General features: G+C 33.3%; 2 protein-coding genes across 2 annotated transcripts; one reads left to right on the top strand and one right to left on the bottom strand.

Annotated features, from left to right (window-relative positions):
* The first annotated feature begins 5,283 nt into the window (after positions 1 to 5,283).
* LOC100254575 (meiotic recombination protein DMC1 homolog) lies at positions 5,284 to 10,600 on the top strand. Its single transcript, XM_059736873.1, has 14 exons — positions 5,284 to 5,474; positions 5,568 to 5,650; positions 6,170 to 6,261; positions 6,333 to 6,404; positions 6,508 to 6,546; positions 6,820 to 6,877; positions 6,975 to 7,020; positions 7,436 to 7,481; positions 7,929 to 7,990; positions 8,135 to 8,201; positions 8,288 to 8,380; positions 8,466 to 8,534; positions 8,946 to 9,024; positions 9,170 to 10,600. The coding sequence occupies exons 1-14, from the start codon at positions 5,458 to 5,460 to the stop codon at positions 9,394 to 9,396; spliced, it is 1,050 nt and encodes a 349-aa protein (XP_059592856.1). The 5' UTR covers positions 5,284 to 5,457; the 3' UTR covers positions 9,397 to 10,600.
* LOC100242660 (stem-specific protein TSJT1) lies at positions 10,152 to 14,778 on the bottom strand. The gene is made up of 4 exons (XM_002283447.4): positions 14,000 to 14,778; positions 11,849 to 12,089; positions 11,597 to 11,717; positions 10,152 to 10,598 (listed from the first exon to the last, which is right to left on the bottom strand). The coding sequence occupies exons 1-4, from the start codon at positions 14,197 to 14,199 to the stop codon at positions 10,411 to 10,413; spliced, it is 750 nt and encodes a 249-aa protein (XP_002283483.1). The 5' UTR covers positions 14,200 to 14,778; the 3' UTR covers positions 10,152 to 10,410.
* Positions 14,779 to 15,427: the final 649 nt, after the last annotated feature.

The raw sequence follows: 15,427 nt of genomic DNA, 5'->3' as shown, positions 1-15,427 counted from the left end.
TCAATTTTTGATATTTATTGTAAAATAAAAATTAAATTTTATCATAATATTTAGGATAAACATGTAAGAATTTCCCATATGTTTAATATTATTTTGAAATTGTTCTATAATTTATAATTTAATAAAGAAATAATAATTTAAACAATTATATTATGTTATTAAATATACAAAACAATTTTTATACATATTAAATAATACATATATTAGTATTATTTTAGTTTATCCATATTTTTTTATTTCTTTTTTTAGCTACAAATTTTATTTTTTTACTCAAATTTTTTTCTTTTATGAAATAAATTGATATGGAAAAATTAACTTAAAATTTTGAAAAAATGTACAAGTAGCACAAATTTATAATTTATGGGATATGCATATTTTATATATAACTTCGAATCATTATATCTCATGCATAAGATATATAAAAAAAATGTGAAATGATATATCTTAGTACATATTTGGTAAGTCATTTATTTTATCTCATATTTAGTTGAGGATGATATAACTTGTGTTATTTCATCATGAACCAAACATGGAATAAAATGTTTTATTACATTTTTTAATTTTATCGTATGTTATTTCTAACTAGACAAATATGGCTTAGGTTATATTTGGTTGGCGGGATATAATATATATATATAAATTAAAGGGTATTATTTGTTAGTGTTCAATATTTATTTAAAATATAAATTCTATTAAATTACAATATTTGTGATTAAAAAGTATTAAATTTCTTATATGTTTAGTGTTATTTGAATATTGTCATAATCTTTATTTATTTATTAATACTGGTGTTTTATATATTTAAAATTTATAAATTTTAAAAAAATATATTATGTTGTTGAATATATAAAACAGTTTTTATATATTAAATAATACATTTAATAATATTATTTTATTTGTATTTTTTAGATTTTTAACTATAATTTGTTTTTTAATAAAAAAAATTATTTTATGAAATGAGTAATATAGAAAATTGAAAAAAAATGAAATATATATGTGTGTGTATATGGGCACATATATTCTATATTATTATATCATAATATAAAAAATAGAATTGAGATAATATGTCACACTCTAATGCTTATTTTATCCTATATTTGATTGAAGATGAAATATTATCTTATTTTCATCATTAATTAAACGAAATATATAATATATTATATTATCTCTTATTCGATAACATGTTATATTTAATCAATCAAATATGATGATAAGGAATTCATTTTGACAAAAATTGCTCCCAATACTTTGAAGATTTCCCTCCTTATATAACTTCTAGAACATACGTTGGGCTTCATAAGACTTAAAATGACAACTTCTAAGTTGCATCCAAGATCCTTATTATTCACATAGGTAGTGACTAGGAACTATTGCAAGCGACACATGAATTTTGATGGTTTTTACGAGTAAGGATTAAAAAATTGAGAAACTTTAATCAAATGATCGAATACATGCCATATCTTAAATCGAAAGATGATATATATTTTCAGCGACACAAATCAACCAAAAAAGTCATAAATAAATCTATCATGATATTTTCATAAGGGCATATTAGTTGTTGATTTTGGTACATAATTAGGGATATCATTGATAATTTGGCAATTTTATCACAATATTCTCAGAAAAATCGATGCTCAAGAATCCAAGCAACTTGGTTCATTGTGGGTAAAAATTATAGCTTAGCACCATGCTAAGATTTATTTTACACTTATATTTGTAACCTTAAACATATATTAGGATTATGATTGTAAATTCGGGTCAGTCGGTCAAGCTCAAGCCCGAATAGTTGGGCTTCAAGTAAGCTCGTGTAGTCTTTTTGGGTTGGAAAGATGCTTTTGGGTGGGGTTGGGCCTATGATTACTAAAAACAAAAAGTATTGCTTAAAATCCTCTTGAATTTGGAACAAGATTTTGAACAAAGCTTGTGCAATTTTGAATGGCACCATTGCAATCCGAACAAAACTTCTTAACTTCAAACTAGGCTTCTCCAAGCCATTCTACTTATGATTTTTGGGCTTTTCAATCATTAATGTAGTTCAAGATGAGCTAACTAGTTTGGGATTCATGTTTTTTTATATATTTGTTTAAACAATAATATTTATTTTTAAATCTTATTGGCTAACAAGCCTATGTCATGTGTCTTATAATTGAGATTTTGAACAAAGCATGTACAATTTGGAATAACATTATTTCAATTTGAAAAAAAACTTTTTTAACTTCAAACAAAGCATCTCCGAGCCATTTCACTTTGACTTTTGGACTTTTCAAGCATCAACATAGTTCAAAATAAACCAACTAGTTTGAGATTTATGTTTTTCATATTTTTTTTTTAAAACGATATTGTTTATTTTTAGGTCATTTTGCCTAATAAGCCTATGCCATGTGTGTTATAATTGATTTTACTATACAAGTTTATTTAGTTTCAGGGTTTAAGATGTTAGAGGCAGATGTAAGGAGAGATTGAACCTTTGAAAACCAAAAGTGGGGTAATCTTGGATTGAGTTTTGACCGTCTCATTTGAAAATCAATTGGTATTAGTGAAGATAGGCTAGGCCTTTTATGATATTCATCTAGGTGACCAATCCCCAACCTTTAGAGTGACATTGTCGTACTCTAACAATTCTTTTTTCAACAATGGATCGAGTCCATGATCATCGGGTCTAATATAAATTATTGAATTGAACATTGACCATCTTATTTGAAAATCAATTGGCGTGTAGTGAGGGTAGGTTAAGTATTTTATGATATTCAACCATTATCGTTTTGGGTGATCCATCATTGTCCTTAATAGCAGTATTGTTGCAGTCCAATACTTTTTATTTAAATTTTATTCTTAGATAAACATGAATGCTGAATTTTGTAGATACTCATATGCAATGGACTCTCTACCTTAAATAAAATTACCAAGATACATCTATTTCAAAGAAGAACACTCTTATTATAAAAATCAACATGTTTGAAAGGAAAATATTAGAGCTTGTTTAGGAATGTTTCAAAAATCCTTTTTAAAAAGTAGTTTTTTAAGAAGAACTCTTAAAAATAGTTTCAATTGTTTTCAAGAACAAAATTGTATTTAGAAACTCAAATATAAAAAGTAGTTTTCTTGACTTGTTTTCTGTAAAGGTACTACACATATAAAATGCAAAAGTTTTTAAAGTATTTTTCATACTTTCAATAATTGGTTAAGACACTCTATAGAAAAAAAGTAATTGAAAACACTTAAATTTTGTTCTAAAAAAAAATCTATTTTTAGAATAAATTCTCAAACAATAATATTCTATTCAAAGTTTGACAAACACATGGTTTTTTAGTTAGAAAATAGTTTTGTCTTCTTAAGAAGAAAAAAAAATTGTAAGAGTTACCAAGTAAGGTCTTAAGTTCTACTTGCTAGAGACTCTATATGGTAAAAGATTTTTATTTATATATGGTCCTCCCAAACCTATCCACCTTAACAAGAAGTGATTTGTCAAAAAGCGATTTATCAAGAAGCATTTGTTTTTGGGGCTTTATTTGCTTTTCTATATATGAAAGCTCTATTGTAGAATGATATTATGAATATCTCACTAGTTGACCATTTTTTCCAAACCCTAAAAGAAGATATTTATTTCATGCGTTTTCCTTGGAAAGAAATTTTATTAGGATGGAGTCTAAAAATATTTAGAAGATATCTCGACAATGATCTTATGATTGCAATGTTATGTAGAAAGGTCTTATCAACTTGACTATTTGCTAGTAACACTATCCTTACGAAAATTTTTTGACCTTTCATTTTTCACTTCATTCACCTCCTAAAGCAAGGCAAGGGACTCTCTAGGACAATCATTGTCTAAGTTTGGGTAGGCTTAAGTGAAGAAGTCTCTAACCTTATCCCTCTCATTTCATTTGCTTTTTAAGGCAAAGGACTCTAAAGTGCAATCATCGTCTACGGGTTTGAGTAGACTTAGATCAAGAATTCTCTAACTTTGCTCATTTCATTTTATTTGCTTCCTAAGATACCCTCAAGGGCATTCATCATTTAAGGGTTCAGGTGGACTCAAGTTAAGAAATCCCTAATCCTACCCCTTTGATCTCATTCACCTCATATGGTAACCTTAAAGACATTCATAGCCTAAGGGTTTGTGGGCTCTGGTTGAGAACTCCTTGATTTAGCCATTCAAGCTTCTTATGCTTGAAGGGAAATTGATACCTAAGGTCATATGGAGTTGCTCAAGTAAGAAGACCTTAAAGTGAAGATGTACAATTTGATAATTTTCACAAACATAAGCTTTAACTTCCATATATGCATAAAACAGTTAGGAGGTGACCCTTAACCCTTACGACTAAAGGATGTTTTATTGAGAAAATTGTCAAATCACTTGCAACATCATATGTATGATCAACCTCCAAGAACAACACCTTACCTTTACAACTATACTAATACAACAACCACCAAACTTAAACATGGCTCCTCATGCCCAAAGCAATGTAACAAAGACCTTATTTTTTTTTTATGAGGGGAGGGGAAACAACGTGTTTTTTCACTTTCTCTATTATTACCTTTAGACTTCCAATAGAGCCCTATTGACTCCTTGGGCCATTGGGCATTAACCTCTATTTTATTTTGAGGTTTAGAGGGCGTTTGATAAATCAATTTAATTACTTAAAGTGACTTAATAACTTTATTTAACTTATTAAATAAATTAAATATATTTATTAAAACAACTTAATATTACAACTTAAAGTTAAAAATTACTTTAAATATCAAGTTACAATAATTATCTTATTATTACTTAAATATAAATTTATGTTTACAAAAAATTTGAAATTGATATAAATTAAATCATTAAGCTATCAAGTTACTTTAAGTTATTAAATTGATTTACCAAACACCTTTATAGATGTCAAAAATTGATAATTCTTTATACATTGATATAAATTAAATCATTAAGTCATTAAGTTACTTTAAGTCATTAAATTGATTTACCATGCCAAGAATCAAGAACTCAAGACAACACCTCATTTGTACCCCATGAGTTAGTTGTGTGACCTTATGGCAAAACATCGGGATACCATATAAGCTAGTGATTTGAAAATGAATCTTTAGCCAAACAACTTTCTACATGAATCCACAATGTTAAAAATTTCCAATTGATGGTTGCGAAACAAATGCCTAAGCAGCCAAAAGTCTCATAAAGAGATCGAGGAACTGGATTTGACGTTTTGAACAGACTAGCATAATTTGACTGCTTTGTGGATACTGGATATTGACAAACACTTTTTTCACCACTGTTATATTGATTTGGTATGGCATAACTCCACAAACAAACACTCCCGATTAGTTCACATTAGAATTCGGATCTCAATCACAAATCAACTCTATTTAATAAACGTCTTCAATCCCGGTTCCCGCCCTATATCTTCTTTTCCAATCCATCACTCTGGAAACTCACCAGACACTCTCTCTCTACAGTGACGCAAAATGATTGCAGCTCTCAAGTAAGCTCTTTGAAATTCATACATTTCGTGTTAATTTGTTGCAACAGTATTGAATTATGTGAAAGCAAAATCTCATTATTCTTTTCCGTCCAGATCCGAAGAACATAGCCAGTTACAGCTCGTGGAAAGAGAAGACATTGAAGATGAGGAAGACTTGTTTGAAGCTATCGATAAACGTAACTACACAATCGATTTTGATTTGTATCTGTTTGAATTCTTCCTTCCTGTCTTATACCCTTTTTTTTTTTTTTTAATACTGTTAATTGAAATCCAGCTCTTTCACATGAGCTTTGAGTTCTTATTTTGGATTCATGTGGGCAATGATGAGTTTCAGACTCGGTTTCTCTTTGTTTTCATGTTGACGATAAATTCTCAGCTTGCTTCGTTTGTTTCTTCGTTTCTAGTTTTAGAATTTGATTTCTACAGTATCTGTTTTATCTGGCGAGTGCTTGAGAAGAATCTGATGTTACTTCATCGCTTAGTGTAGATCTCCAACTACTTTCTGTTGTGTACTAGATGTATAAAATTCAAATATGCTTATCCTCTGTTTGATATTGGATGTTGATTTTGTGCGAAAACCACTTATCCTCCGTTTAATCGTTAAGCGAAATGTAGGCAAAAGCCTTTCTAACTTGCCTTGGTTCAGTTGAGTTATCCGTTTTAAACATTAGATTCCGAACTTCGCGATTCTGCAGTGATTTCTCAGGGAATTAATGCTGGAGATGTGAAGAAGCTTCAAGACGCAGGAATTTATACCTGCAACGGCTTGATGATGCACACAAAGAAAGTGAGACGATTCTGAATTTAGATTGTTCGAACTCTGAAGGTTTTGCTTACCGTGATTTTGTTTTTTTCCAGAACTTGACAGGGATCAAAGGATTATCAGAGGCCAAAGTTGATAAGATATGCGAAGCAGCTGAAAAGATAGTGGTTAGTGCTAGATAGAAACAATATTCTATGAATAATTTTCTTTCATATATTTTGCTCAGGCTTGGAGCTAATTTGTTGTACTTTTCGTTTGAAATGTTCTCAGAATTTTGGTTACATTACTGGAAGCGATGCTCTGCTCAGAGTAAGATTGAAGTTCTTTCAAATTTTTTAAATAAAATGGAAAGTCTAACATTCCCGCTGGCGCCAAATGCACCTATTAAGCCTATTGATCAGATCTGGGCACAGATTAAGGGCTCGGATCAGATCTGATTCCTCTGAGTCTAATGCATAATTTTATTTATAAGAGAATGGTTAGGAATTAGGAATAAAGGCGCATGTTAGCAACACTCAAAAGTGGTTAGACTTAACTATGTTTTAACAGTGAACCTGAATGCTAATTCCCGTTTGCATATAGAGAAAGTCGGTGGTTCGCATCACAACTGGAAGCCAGGCCTTAGATGAACTCTTAGGCGGTAAATTCTAATAGTGTTATCTCTCTGAAAAATTGATTTTCTTGTTCTATATTTGCCACTTTTGCTGCAACTAATTTTTCTTTTTGAATCTGCATAGGTGGCATAGAAACTTCGGCAATAACAGAAGCCTTTGGGGAATTCCGGTGAGAGCCTTAGCGCAGTCTATCAGTACTCATAAATTAAAATATTTTTACAGAAATTAAGGAATATTTCCTTTCAAATATTTTTTATATTTTCGGGCCTTGTTTAGATGAAAAAAAAAAAAGAGAGGAAAAAAGGGAGACATTCAAATTCTCTTTTTGATTTTGCACAGTTTATTTTTCTTGTTTTTACAGTAGAAGAAAGAAGATAAATAAATTTGAATAAATATGCAAGAACAAATGAAGCAGGTTAATTTGTCTTTTTAAAAAATCTATTTTTATGTGGATTCTATTTTCTTTCATTTCCTCTCCCGCCAAATTTAAATAGAGAAAGTAAAATTTGGTAGGACGAATCTCTTAACTCATCTTCTATTTGTTGGCTTGTCTTCTGATTGCTTGGCTACCAAAATTGACTCAGGTCCGGGAAAACACAGCTCGCACATACTCTATGCGTTTCCACACAGGTTATTTTTTTTGCTTTATGCTAGCATGGAAATGTTTACTTGTTAAGCTTATCCTGGCGGCACTAAGAAAAATCTGCTGGGTGTGACTGATAGTCTGTAGGTAGTGTTTTTCTTGATCCCTTCTAAACATTTTAAATATGAGGGCTTTATAAAGAGTGAAAGGTAACGTCGCCCATGATTATACAAGAATCTAATAATATACATGGGTGGCTGGTGGATGGGCCGGATTTTTTGTGCTAATCCTGACTGTCTTCCTATGTCATGTAGCATTAGTTACGAACTAAATAATTTAACAAATGAAATGAGAGTGAACTCCCTCTGGTGCATCAATCACTATGGAATCAAATATATGCTTCAGATTAGCATTTAATGCATGACATAAAACTAGCAAGTTTTACTCACATGGATCCTTGATTTGCTGATTTTTCTTTCCAACAACTTTTGCAGCTTCCCACTAGCATGCGGGGAGGGAATGGAAAAGTTGCTTACATAGATACTGAAGGAACTTTGTATGATTTTTTGTTTCTCATTCCCTCTTTAAACTTCAACTTCTGAACTGGTTATAGTTTCTGTTGCATGAAACGGTAACTGTGAAATGATTTGACAATGCCCATCTGGTTTTTGTTTATTTTCTCAACTAAATGCACTTGCAGTCGACCTGATAGGATTGTACCAATTGCTGAGCGGTTTGGCATGGATGCTGGAGCTGTTCTTGACAATGTAAGCATCATTTCTAATTTCATATAAATTGAACTAGGGGAACTATTCTCAGAACTGAAACATCTCCTGTTCTGTGCATGTGAAAGATCATTTATGCTCGAGCATACACATATGAGCATCAGTACAACCTGCTTCTTGGTCTAGCAGCAAAAATGTCTGAAGAACCTTTTAGACTCCTGGTAAGTCACAAGTAACAGAATTACTCTGTAATACAAATATCATCAGACTTGACAGACTGATGAATGTATGAATTGATATTTTCAGATTGTGGATTCAGTAATTGCTCTCTTTCGGGTGGATTTCACGGGAAGAGGGGAATTAGCAGACCGCCAGGTTAAACCTTTACAACCCTAGGATGCATACAAGCGGTTTGAATTTCTGAGAGAATTCAACCAAACTAGATTCTTTTTGCTGATATTTCCGATTTAAGGTGCTTTATGATTAATGTCCGTATTATACTGTTGTGGCCAATGGTTATTGGTTAGACATGATAGCTTAGTGCAAAGCAAAAAAATGTAGTGACATCACTCCTTGAAAGGGGAGCGAAGTGGCAGATTATTGAAGCAGAGAATCCTCTATTTTACTATTTAATTTTGTCAATTATGAAAATTTAGCAAGCCATGCAGATCTCATTTAGAGTGATATTTTTAGCAAAATGATCTTAGTTTTGGCAAAATTTTCAATTTTCTGAGGTTTTAAATATGTAAATACTCTTCCATGAAATGAGTCAGTGTCTGTCTGCAGCAAAAACTTGCACAGATGCTCTCCCGCTTAACAAAGATAGCCGAGGAATTCAATGTCGCAGTTTATATGACCAACCAAGGTAATACTGGGCTAGTTTGAGACACAATGAATATATTAGGTAGCCAGAAATTTCACTTTGTAATCCTACCATGGTGACCCTTAATTTTATATATGAAGTTTCCAACACTTACTGCTGATCTATGTAATTGGATTGATGGTTGCAGTTATAGCCGATCCTGGTGGAGGGGTGTTCATATCAGATCCAAAAAAACCAGCAGGTGGACATGTGCTTGCCCATGCAGCCACAATAAGGTTAATGTTTAGGAAAGGCAAAGGGGAGCAGCGGGTCTGCAAGGTGTTTGATGCCCCAAATCTGCCTGAAGCTGAAGCAATATCCTTCCCATGTTTTTTAGTTGTTGATCTTATCCCTATATCATCTATTAAAAAATAATTACTCCATAATGGCGACCATTTGATCATTGATTATTACTAGATACTGGTTGAGGTTGGAAACTCAAATTGCCATCACCACCTGGTGTCATGATGATCCTTGATCCTAGACTAAATACCTACTGCGCACCCATGCATCTGATATCTTGGCATTCACAAGCCAGACGGCATTGGAGAAGAATTACTATTATATTGTTGAAAAGTTGTTCTTGACAAAGGCAAGTGTTTCAGATAACACCAGGAGGTATTGCAGATGCAAAGGACTGAAATCAGCTTAAGTTTCTTCTGCGACACCAGAAAATGCTTGTCGGTTTTCATTTTCCTGTTATCTACTAATAGTTTAGTATAAAAGTTGTAAATGATCAACACAAGAGTCTCCTCAGCAATAGAAATTCTTCCATATTGATTTTGAATCTTAGCACCATGAAAAGGATTTTTATCTACTCTCATTATGCTCTGAACATGTTGTGACTTCTTTAGTAAGAGTAGAACAAGATGTACTGCAATTGGCGGACATGGTGTCATAAAAACCAAATGACTTCAATAACATATAAAATTCAATATCAGCAGCATACTGATTGTTCTATTTTTAAAGGAAGCAACCCTGCTAAAGCTTGTGGAAGTAAAATATCATTCTTGAGTTCAATAAATAACATGATATAATTGTTAGGAGGAAGTTCCAAACTTCCAATATGCTAGTAAGAGTTGAGTCCACACATCAAACATGTAAACTCTTGCATGCATCACAAAAAGTGCTAGTGTAAAGCAATTTTATTCCATGTTACATGCATTATCCGTGAAAGGATCAGTTCAATATGGAGCAACATTTATAGCCTGCATAAAGATGCCTTGGTTTTGACAGTATGTTCTAACTAGAAGTTCAGTACAAATTGAAGCAACAGAGTCATCAAGATGGTAGCGGAACTTAAAAAAAAGGATGAATAAGAAAAAGCATTGCAAGGCCAAGTGAATAATGAAAGTCTTGATGTAATCAAGATGGTTATAACTTAAGAGCTCAGTAGTGTGTGGACCAGTTTGCAGCACTCCCAACTCTAGGCATGCCAGTCTCCTTCTTGGCTTCAACATCCACCTTGAAATTTGCACCACACACCTGGCCAGAACTATCCACCCGTGGCTCTGCCCTTAACTCATTTAGCGGGTGCTCAAAACTCCTCAAACCTCCAGAGGTTGTAAAGAAGCATCCTGAGAAGAAAAAGACAGAAAAATTCAGCAATATTACTACCCATGTTCATTGGGAATTTTCATGGGTAAAAGTGGAAATGAATAACAGAATGAGGAATGGAGCCTAAAATTTCATCTCAATGTAGAACAGAATAAAGACAGGATATTAAAAGAGCGCAACAATGAAAATGGCAATGGAATTGCTTGGAAGCAGCCAAGAAAGCATCCATACATTACCACTTAACACAGATCTCAAGCCATATATTTGTCTCCATTGGATTTCCTTATATTTGGGAAAGTTAAAATAAGTTCATAACAAAAGATCAGCCTCACTGGAAAAGATTTCATCAGACCATACATACATTCAAGATTATAGATCAAGGTTGTGCCATTCTACTGCTCTACCATGGGATAGATCAAGGGCCCATCAATTAAAGGCAACATCATAGCACAATGCAACATGACAAATCTAAAACCAAGCAAGAAGGCATCTCAAGGCAACATAGAATATGGATGCATCATACCGTATGGGCAAAACAAAGTGACTTCTTAACAAATTCATTACAACTTCTACGCTGAATATGACAGACCATACATAAAACAAAGATCTCAGGGTAACATGGTAGTTTAAGCCCATCCAGTCCATATACAGAAGCAACTATCAACTGAGCTAACGACATTTCATCTCAAGGCTAAGATCAATCAGAAGGCATCTCAAGGCAATACAACAATATAAACCATATATGGATCATTATGGCATTACCATAATAGTTTCACTTTACACACATTTCCCTTATGTTTGTCGGATAAGTTCAGCTCTGTTTCCCACTTGAACACAAACCCACTTCTTACTTATTTCAATTTTCAAAGAACATCCATGTTAACTTCTCAGGTAACTCCACAAATCTCGGAAACTAAACCATTTGAAACATGCGAGTAGGTTCCCATGGAAAAACTCAAACAATGATGAAATGGTTTCCCCAAACTATGGATTCAATATGCAAAACATATAACAATACCTTTAGGAAATGGAGCAAAAGATATCCCACAGCCCTTCTTCACAGTCTCTTCATCATCAGAAAGAACAAGATGGCCTTCAGAATCTACTCCCCAGAAGAAGGGAACACTCTCATCAGCATCCTGCATTACATGTGGGTAAAGTTACACCTGATGTAAGCTGCCTTCAAAGAAGGTGATCATAACAATCTGAGAGCAACAAGAGGGATACTTGAAATTGGATAGCAAAATTACTGGCCAAAAGGTTTACTCACAGCAGCTAGAAATGCAGTTCTGTTAGAGCTGTCATAGAGAACAAATGCAAATTTCCCATGGAGATCTCTCACAACTTGATCTGCAGGATATGGACCTCTATCTCTCAGAGTCCTATAAGCTTCTATGACAATGATCACCTCATTTGCTGTTTTGTTTAACCCATACTGTTGCTTAAGAAGAGCAACATTCTCAATATGTCCTTGAAACAAGCAGAATATATCATCCACAACTGCAAACAATCTGACAAAAAAAGAGGAGATAGATCACAATCAGCAACCGATATGCCAAGTGAAAAGAGGGATAAAGTCAAGTGGTAAGTTGGGAAGAAAGCAACAAGAAAGAAAGAAATTCAGATTTAATCTCTTTCCCTTCTTGTTGTAAGATTCTGATGCTTTACAAATTCATTCAACATTCCTTACAGGAAGATGCAATTGTTAAGGATTAGGCATGAATAGAACAAAATGAGAACAGTTTATCAATGGAAATGAAATAATCCAATTTTTTGTTTTCCATGGCATTCAAACACACAAATCACAGTAATAATGGTGGCATCATAAAGCAAAAAAATGTAGTTAATGGGGCATCGCGCTAATAATCCAATTTTTTGTTTGCTGAGGGAAGCCAGGCCAAAACCTCACCCCGATACCAAATGATGCAGGACCACATATACTACTAAAAGCTTAAGCTAATTGTGGGTAGAGGTAGCCCCACATATAAGGCCCAACCAACGTTAGTAATCAGCCGATGTAGGACATTGGACTTCTGTCCATACTACACATCACATTAAAAATAGGTATTATCTATAAAAATAGATTTTTCCCTAAAATAAAAAAGATCAGACATTCAAAGAAATGAAAAAATATCAAATTCTGTAAGAAAGCAAAATCAATATGATTTCAAATGCTATGCAAAGCATAGATGGAACATTTCATGGCACATCTAAAACAATGCCCCAAACATAGAATCATATAAAATGACTGAATCTGTATTTTGTATTCATTAAAACCAACTGAATATAATATACCATCCACAACAGAACACACAAAAAACCAAAAAAAGGGAAAAGAAAAGAAAAGAAACGAGAAAATCTCTAGATCTGGATTATGTGCCTTGGTAACTGAACCTCAAATATGCTTCACAAAACTGAGTCAAATGGAAAAACTTAAGTAATTGAACAAAAGAGATTTTAATAGCTATGATAGAAAAATGACTGATCAAACAAGGAATCTGTGATCCATTTTTGTGGGGTTTGTAGAAAGAAATCCCTCAAGGCTCCTTTTGGTTGCTGAGAAATATAAGGAGAATAAAGGAAAACATAGAATCTAACAACAGTCAATTCAACCTGCAGACCAGTAAATAAGATCAGGATTTCCCAGCAGCCAAACATATATTAATATGAAAGGGAAATTATAAAAAAACACTTAACAGGATCTATAAGACTCTTCAAGACTTGGGAATCTATCTGGATCATTGTTTTCAAAATCTGTATGAAAGAATTATAACAACATTAAGCTTAACATAGATTATCTCAAAATAATCCTCCTGTTTTAAAATTCCACGTAGTTTCCCTTTCTTTTCCTATAATTTCTCTGCAGCCAAACGTACCTTAAGAGAAAAATGAGAGGACCCACAAATTATAATGATTAAAGAAAATAATAATAATAATAATAATAATAATAATAATAATAATAATAATAATAACGAAGAAATAATAGAAAATGGAAACATGCGTACCATAAAATCTATCTATAAGAATAACAACAAGAAATGGAGATAAACACACACAGCATATAACAGCGGTTCATGTGGTTGGTGAAAAATGAAAACGAAGATCGAGATCTTACAACAGCTATTTCAACCCCAAACCCATACAATATTCCCAGTTAGTCGATTCTTTTCCTGGCGTGCAACCAAACATGCATTTCAGGAAGAAGGAAAAAAAACACAAAAAAAAACACGAAGGACCCACAAACGATCAAGATCAGATAGGCAAAGAAAGAACTATATTTGAAGATAAAAACCCAAAAGCCCACAAATAATCACGATCGGATAAACAACAAATCCAGTAAAGAACAAATGGAACCAACCAGAAACTGTGCGCAAGGCCAGATCAAGAAAAAATCACAAAGAAAAATGTATAAACATTGTACCTTGGAAGAAGAGGATTCTGCTTATCAACGGAGTAAGAGATGGCGCCGGAAGAGCCAAGGTTGACGGTGACAGCAGAAGGATGAAGAGAAGCAAAAAATTGAGGAAGAAATCCATCTTTTAGAGCAGGAAGGGAGGCAGAGTCCGGAGTCCGGAGACCCTCAGGGGCCTCAGCAATAGATTTGTGGAAAACTGCAAGCATTTTGGAAATGGGTGGTGTTGGATCGGGAGAGATGATTTTATCACCGACTCTGTAAACGCAAAATTCCACTCTGCAAACTTAGATCATGGATTTTAAGGTCGTTATTATTCTTCCAATTTTGGAATTCTTTTTATTTCCCATATTACCCTTATATATATATATATATATATATATATTTCCCACAAAATCAGAATATTATTTATTATTATTGTTAAGGGTATAGTAATTTTTGGATGGCATAGCATTTGGGAACATTATGAAAAGACCCATTATCACTGTATCGCATTATGGCATTATCCATATCATAAAAGTAATAAAAAGGTCAAATGGAGAAGAGCCACGTAGACAAAACACAAGCACGACGATTAGGTGGTATGTTTTGACAAATTCCATCTGGGGTTATTGCTGTAAATTCAAGTGCCTTTTTTTTAGTGCCAAAGTTGAAAGAGAGGAGCACAACTTATCCAAACACCCCAACGTTGACTACGTGGCAAGATTCCAATTGGCAAATAATTTAGTAGATCGGAGTAAATTTTCTGAATTCTACTGAGATCCGCCATTAGATTTATGGCAATTGTGTGGATGTTAGGAGTGAGGACATGGAATTCCGTAATTTATTCAGATTCCTTGTTGGACGGTTTACACGGAAACTGGATGTTTCTGTGAGCTGGAATCATCAGAGAACTCAGTCCGATCTAAGCTGCTCATCTGTTTCCGCTTTCGAAGGTGAAAATGCCGAAAGGAAAAATAAAATAAAATTCCTTATTTATTTATTTAAAATTTCAGAGGGGCTTCATGTTTTCCTGACATTTTAGAGTTGAATAAGGATGGTGTACTCAAAAAGTTGGAAGCAAAGAAGAAAAGGTAAATCAACACGAGTTTCTGTATATGGAAACCATTGCCATTTGATTAGGAAAGAGACTCAATCAGCAGAGAGAGAGAGATGACAGTGGCATTTTCTCTGCTATTACGGGAAGACATGTGAATACTGAAAAGCTAGCAGTCTACTTTGGTTTATATGATTTCACCTCACCAACCACATTCATAACCACCACCCGATACTATGCAGCACCAAAAAAGAGTCAAGACTTTCTACGTTTGGACATTCACATGCACTTGCTCCCACTTCTCTTCCATTTCCTTTTAACCAAAACAAGTAGCATCCCCACCTGTTCTGATTAGAATCAAGTCATCCAGAGGTAGACAGTGCAGTGCACATGCTTCTGAG

Source organism: Vitis vinifera, chromosome 5 (assembly GCF_030704535.1).
Source record: "Vitis vinifera cultivar Pinot Noir 40024 chromosome 5, ASM3070453v1".
NCBI lineage: Eukaryota > Viridiplantae > Streptophyta > Magnoliopsida > Vitales > Vitaceae > Vitis > Vitis vinifera.
This window is presented reverse-complemented; position numbering and strand designations above follow the sequence as displayed.